Raw genomic sequence first — 7,610 nt, forward strand, 5'->3', positions numbered from 1 at the left:
AAGATTTGAAGCCAACACATCTCCCACTAAAAAAAGAGGCCGACCACCACCACTAGCCAAAAGAGATAGCAAGACTAACATCTGGAAGAAACGAGAGGAGCGTCCACTGATTCCCATAAACTAATTGTGAGAGCCATGTATCTCTGTCGTTTCATGGTGTGTATTCTTGCTTCTTGTAAATTGCAGTATGAATTTAGGAAGCTGAGACTGAGCAATCTCATGGGCCTTAGACACATCTCAAGCAAAGTAGATGGTAAAATAATAATTCAAAAATCAGAAATGCTTTCCCTGGCCCATTCTTTTTTTTTTTTTTTTGCTTTTGAGTGATGAAGCTATCTAAGTTTTCAAAAATGTAAAATATGTTATCTGAAAATGTTGCTCAGTTTGCCAATTGATACCGACTCTTAAGACTACAGTAGTGAAAAGTGTGCTAAAGCTGCTTTCTAAAATCTTACCTCTGCCTTGGTCTCGTGGGACATGAAGGCAGGTGTCTTCTTCGGGCCTCATCCTCCTGCAGTGTGACTATGATGTCTCTTCCTGCCTATGCTTAAAAACAACTTGATAAATGTTTGGACGGATGTTAAAGACCAATCAACACTTTCCTTCTTAAGATTCATGGTTTGTGGATTGTCAGCACCAAAGTAAATCCTGTGCTCCTGTAACACGGGCAGGAAGTCCCCAGTTCATCAGAGGAGACCCAACTCTGGTTATTTGGGGATATAGGTTTACGGAGAAAATAAGGCATTGACTTAGGTAGAAATTTGAGAAGTGAAAACTCTGCTGTTGTCTTTTTATTTTCAAATGAAGTGACCTTAGTTGCCAGGTGAGAGGAGGCTATGGTTTGCTTTGAGGTTCACTGATCTGCATAGGCTAAAATCTGTTTTTAATACTCTTGTCACAACCCCAATTCAAATTCAGTCATTTAGTGACTATTACACTTGATTAAAAAATACAAAAATTTCTTGTGAATGCCAAAACATGAAGACTGTGGAGATAAAGGAAGTGAATATTCCATGTAATTGGGTAGGAAAGGAAAGGCCATTTTCCTGATATTCAAACAATCTCCAGGGTATGAGTTAGGTTTCTTCATGTTGACACTGTTAGGAGATGTTTGAAGAAAACATTCTGGGTTTCAAGGGGGAGCTTGCTTTGTCGCTTGTGTCCATACAGCCTCACTGGTCAGTTCCAGGCTTTTATCAGTGTCCTTTCCTCAGCGTGAGCTTACGAGCCGTTTTCAATTATGTGTCCTTAACTCTTCTACAGATCAAAGCTCTTTGATCCAGTCAACCCATCCTGTTCTACCTAAAAATTCTCACGAGGACACATTTGTGCAGCAGCTCTCCCTTCCCTTTTGGTGGGAAGGATGGTTCTTCTCACCCCCTACCATTCAATGTATGACAGCAGAGGAGATTCAAGCCATCTCAACAATTTAAGGAAACTAAAATAGACACCCCAACTTTGTAGAATTGTAGATAGTTATTCAATGGAAGTCAGCACCGCCCCCGCCCCAATCAAGACAATAGACTTCAGCCGGTTTTTCCTGCAATCCCTTCTGTAGTATCCTATCTGTTGGAACTCACCCGGCTTTATGAATTCAACCCAAAGAATGCAAAGACCTTTGCCTATGTTTCTGTATATGACTGCTCTCCATATGTGTTTGGGTGACACCTAGGCTTCCTTTTGGGGGTAGAGTGACAAGGCTCACATTTAGACAAGGGGGCTTTTATTGGTCTCACACAGAAATAGATCATAAACAGCATGGAATGACTTGGAGAAGTTTAAGGAGTTAGTGCTCTGTGGAAGTGCCTTTGACTCGGACTTGCGTTAGGAGGATTAATAACATCTTTCTTCAGTGTACATCTTGTTAGCCAAATCAAACAGATGTGCAGGTATTAAAAACTATAGAGCCCTAGTGTTTCACGTTGGAACAATGAATTTTGCATGTAACATTTTCTTTTGCGTGTTGTTTCTTGAGTCCACAACATATTGGTAAATTGTTTATATTGGAATGTGGTTAGGAACTACATAGTAAAGTGCTGCATCTCCTTAACACTGTAAGTGTATAGCCTCACCTTTAAAAAGGTTTTGTGTCTCCACTGGGCAATGAAATACACATATAAACATATGAGTATATCGCCCAAGTACGCCAGTGACTTCCCTCATTCTTGTCTAAGGGAAATGAGATGATGCATCCTAAGGGCTTTTGTAGAACTTTAATTTCACAAAATCACTTCAAAAAATACTGCATGTGCTGTTTTTGATTGGGAATTTTAGGCAGCTTATCTTTTCTAATCAGAAGAATGTGACTTCTCATTTGTGAGCAGTTCACAATTCCCTGTTTAAAAAGCTGAAGCCATCTACTTTTTCTTAACCCACATGATAAACCAACACTATTCACTACTTTCTTAAATTTTTAAATTGAAAACCAATGCAGACTTTTGCATATGTAAACTAGCAAATTTTGGTTACAAATTGCTGACATTTGTGGATCCTTTGTACATAGTTTGGATATATCTTGAAGGCAAAGCTATCAATTAACCAATAGATTCATTTACTAAAGCACAGCTGTATGCAGTTTTGATGACCTTGAAACTTTATAAAATCCATTTTTATGACTTTGTGCAGTTGAAGAGGGATCATGCCCTTTTATAGTTCACAGTATGCTACGAAGATCACAAATGCTGAGGAATAAGAGCTCTGCTTTGCTTTGGCAGTTACTGTCTGGCCATTTTCTATGTATTTGGATCCTCTGCTATCGATATATACATATATTATAGGGTTTTAGAGGTTTTGGGTTCAAATATTGTCCTTCCAAACTTCCCAGAAAGGTGAAGCTCAAAACTACACATTAATTTCTATGGCTTGAGTTACTTATTGTCGTGTGCTGGCATCATAGAGAGACCTGACTTGGTTTCCACTTCAGATCTAGAGTTGACGTCTTGCCCTCTTGTTCTCAGGTGTTTCTATTTTTTTCTTCTTTGTATTCTTTCATTAGAGAAATCTCATGTTTTGGTGTATTTATTGATGTTGCTGTATTTCTTGAACAGTCTGAAGATTTGTAAAATGTTACAAACAGTTCTTTAAGGATAATAAAAACAATCTAAATATATACTTGTTGCAGTGTTTAATTTCAAGTAACAAGCAAAAGCTTCCTCCCTATATTATTATATAATATAGTAAATAATCACTTCTTTTTGTTCATTATATCCCATGGTAAAATGAACCCCATGTATATAATGAACTTGATAACTATTTTTATGTCTCCGGAGTTCCCAGTTTTACTATTGAAGCTGAGTATAGACAACTAGTTTTCCCTGAATGGGATTCATTAATCTCATAGCCATTTTTAAGATTATAATTTATTTTAAATTCTAAGTGAAAAAATGATATAAAGCCCCCATACCTCTTTTCAAAATACTCTTTGGGCTTTTGACCTCAGACTAAGTGATGACTCAAAGGCCCTTCACACTCAGATATCCAAAGTCCTCTCTTAGCCAGCTGAACAACATTTGGGTTCAGGCAGGTGGTAGTTGGGGGGCTTTAGAATACCTTTGAGAATTATCCTGGCTGCCATGTTTTTAGACCTCCTTAATACCTTTTATTCATTATGTGACAAGATATACTTTTCAATAGATCTACTGGGTATTGGACTCTGAAGTCACTTGGCATGCAGTACTGCAGACACACTGATCCCACTGGCACTATGCTAGAACCTGCCACCTGGAGCCCTGCAAGCTCCAGCATGGTTGAGGCTACCTGTGTGTCAGAGCCTGGGTGCCTGAAGGCTATCGGATTCTAAGAAACGATGTGGCTAAGTCATGATCAGAAGCATAGCTGCCAGAGCAATGAGATTCATGAGCTGATCATGACACTCTGCTCTCAGAAAGAAAAACAGTATGGGAAGAATGATGGGAAATGTAAAGAGCTGCAGAAAAAGAAGCTGGGTAGAGACAGGGATATTTTAATGTTACGGAAAGTGATTCTTCTCATATACTTAATGGTTGGAACAGATAACCAGGGCCCTGCCCCTTCGACTACATACTGGAAAATATGAAACGAGGCCTTTGTGTTGTTTTATCTTAGCTCCATAATTAGCACCTTTCCTCTGCATCTCTAATAAGAGATTCCTTTGTCAGGATACACGACAAGATAGCTTCCTTCCAGAAGTATGCTCTCACACCAAGGGAAGGGTAGAGAAAAGTGCTTTACTGTATGAGATTTGGATTTGCCTCTCCACCAAAATGAAGATTCTTTTCTTGATATTTTTATCTTTATTGAATTCAGATTCTTAATAGTTTAATGTCAGAAAAGTAGTCAAGAACTCAGTAACAGTTTTTAATGCTAAATGTAAAATATTTTGGTATCATTAATATAAACTCATTGCTATAAACGCACAGGAAATTTCTGGGAGGGGAAATAACTTTTCTTCCTGAAATAGCTCTGCTTAAAGATCACATTTTTTACTACCTGTGACACTTGTTAAAATATTGCAATGACGTATCTCTCCACTTTGCTTGCCATGACAAGTAAACACCTTGGCGTTTCTGGTCACATGATGAAGTATATGCGGATGGAACATTTCTTAGCTGAAACCTGCATTTCCTGGTCTTTATAGCTAAACTAGGTGTATTGCTAAATAATATTCCATAATTTTGTAAGGATAGCCTAATTTTTTCATGAGTTGGCTCTTTTCCTTCTTTTGTTCAGGTTGACAGTGGTTTCATAATTCATGTGTTCACTGTTTCTAATCCCTGTAGACCTTATTAAAATACTAGACTAACTCCAGACAGTGATTCAAAAACAAACTAGATAATTACAGCCCCAGGAGTCTCTCAGCTTGTTATACTTCAATGACTTCATTAAAAAATCTTTCAAAAATACAGCACAGAAGAGGACAATTGTGGCTACTAGGAAAGGTGAAATACTGTCTCAGACTACTTTTTATTTTGTATTTCCATCTTTTAGCTCAGAAAATATATCTCTGTCATATACCAAAAGTGCTTGTTAAAAAGTTATACACAAGTTTATCTCTGCTAATTAGCACTTTGTATTAAGTGTATTTTGAAATCTTAATTTCTAACTTAGATAATCTCTGAAATATTTGTATCCATTAAATAGAAAAAAAATTTAATTGTTAACATGGCTTTTACAATTTTTCCTGTTGCTTATTTTTTCATTTAGTGTTTATTTCTAATTTTTAAATGTTTTAATTCCATGTATGGTTTATTAACTATTTTGTTCATTCTTTAAAGATTTTATAAATTACACAATATGTTTTGAACTGTTTAATAAATATTATTTATTTGACTACTGACTGTTAAGGTAGATGTCAATGGCGAGAAGGAGAGGTTTGTAACTCAAGATTTTCTTTTTTCTAGGGAGCACTTACAGTTATAATAACAAAGGAAGAGTAGGAAAAACAATTACTGGCCTAGGCAGATATTTTGCTTTCTTTCTGTGTTGATAAAAATGACAAATTATTTCTTAGTAGTATTCTAAAAGTCAATTTATTTTTATTTCTATTTATTTATTTATTTGTTTGTTTTTTGGTTTTTTGAGACGGGGTTTCACTGTGTAGCTTTGGAGCCTGTCCTAGAACTCATTCTGTAGCCCAAGCTGGCCTCGAACTCACATAGATCTGCCTGCCTCTGCCTCCTGAGTGCTGGGATTAAAGGTGTGTACCACGACTACCTGACTCTAAAAGTCACCTTTATACTAATGATTACTAATACACATACTCATTTTCTAAACTCTTGTTTGTTTCTCAAAAAGTATTCCTGCCTATGGTATGTTATTTTGCTTACAATCAAAGAACAAGTTCTAAATTATTTACAACAGAACTGTACTTGTCCTTCTTCTTATTCAGACGTACCTATCTCATCCTGCTTTCTTTTAGAAGTCAAGGTGAAATTTAATACTATTAAAATTAATTTTAGTAAAACAATTTCAGTGTAAGTCAGATAATTTCTAAAAACTCATCTGTCCAAGACATACTCCTCAATTCACTTCTAAAGAAAAGAAAGCTGGCATGTTAATTATGTATGCCCCACTATACAAGATGTTCTAGGTTCTTATACTGTACTGATAACTTATATTTTGTTTGCTAAGACCACAGTATCCCTGTGAACGTGAACTGTGCTTTAATACCCTTAATTTCCAATAATACCTTTGTGACATACTAATAAATTGATGAACAAATACACGGGAATGGATTTTGTTCAATGGAAACATCTGAAGTGTTCTGAGACGTGGGGGGAGTGGTGTTAGCAAGATGGTAGAGCTCCTGTGGTCTGGGGAGGGGACAATAGTGCTTGCTGCACAGCATGACGATCTGAGTTTGCATCTCAGCACTATCATAAAAGCTGGGGGCACGTTCCTGTGACCCCTGTGCTGTAGTGGGGGACAGAAGTAGGAGGTGCTCACTGGCTGTCAGCCTAGGCCCGGGTTTAGTAAGAGATTCAATCTCAAAGGAATAAGACAGAAAATCATACAACAGGATATCCACTGTACTCTTCTGGCCTCTGTGTATGTACTCATAGACAGGTACATGCATATGCCAGACACATATTTGTGCTGTGACACACACACACACACACACACACACAACACCTACCCATCCATGTGCATATGACACACACACACACACACACACACACAGCCTCCTTGCTTGCATCTACAATAGCAGTAATTTAATACCTCTCCACAAACCAGAGTCTTTATAGCAACATTGGGATATAGGTAGGAGGCTATAAAACACTGGTAAGGGTCCAAACTGTAAAAGTCTATTTATATTGTTAATATTTAAAAATTAAATTGTTTTAAGACAGTTTCATACATGTATGCAATACATACTGTCCACTCTAACCCCACACCATCCTCTCCACAAATCTCTCTCATGTTCGTATCTATTTTATTTGTTTTGTGATCCCCTGGAGCTATCTATTGGCGCCTGATGGGCTCAGCAGGAAGTATAATACTAAAGACAGTGGTGTTCCTGCCAGAATCTACCGATATTTCATACCTAAGTGATAAATAATGGGATCCCCTGAGCACTGCCCTTCCTTGTATTAATACTGGGTCTTGTGTGGACCCAAAACAGTTACAGCTATGAGTGAATGGCTGTAATTGTTGTATGAGTCAAGAGAATGGCATTTTGTAGCTCTTCACCCTATCTTCCACTTGTACATACTTCCTGTTGTCTTCCACAATGTTCCCCAACCTTTAAAGGCTATGGTATGAATGTCTTATTTGGGCCTGGTCCATGTGGTCGGTCAGAAGAGATCATCAGGGGCATGACTCATACCTGGTACTGTAAGTCCAGCTAACAACCCAGGGCTGGTGAGGTCACAGACTCAGGCAAGTCATTTACTACTGATATTTAACTAAAATAACAGTGCAGCAAACTTTCTTCTAAATATCTGTGCATACACTGTGTCTTAGGGTTTCTATTGCTGTAACGAGACACCATGACCACGGCAAGCTCTTATAAAGGAAAACTAACTGGGGCTGGCTTACAGTTTCAGAGATTTAATCCATTATCATTATGGCGGGAAGCATGATGGCATATAGGCAGACATGGTGCTGGAGAAGAGCTCAGAGTTCTACATCTG

General features: G+C 37.7%; 1 protein-coding gene across 1 annotated transcript in view; it reads left to right on the forward strand.

The window, feature by feature from the left end:
• The window catches only part of Fam171b (family with sequence similarity 171 member B), a 52,190-nt gene extending 49,081 nt beyond the window's left edge, over positions 1-3,109 (forward strand). The window contains 1 exon segment of the mRNA XM_028884442.1: positions 3-3,109. Within this exon segment, the coding sequence (XP_028740275.1) occupies positions 3-124 (122 nt within the window). The 3' untranslated portion in view covers positions 125-3,109.
• The last annotated feature ends 4,501 nt before the right edge of the window (positions 3,110-7,610 follow it).

Source organism: Peromyscus leucopus, chromosome 4 (genome assembly GCF_004664715.2).
Source record: "Peromyscus leucopus breed LL Stock chromosome 4, UCI_PerLeu_2.1, whole genome shotgun sequence".
Lineage (NCBI taxonomy): Eukaryota > Metazoa > Chordata > Mammalia > Rodentia > Cricetidae > Peromyscus > Peromyscus leucopus.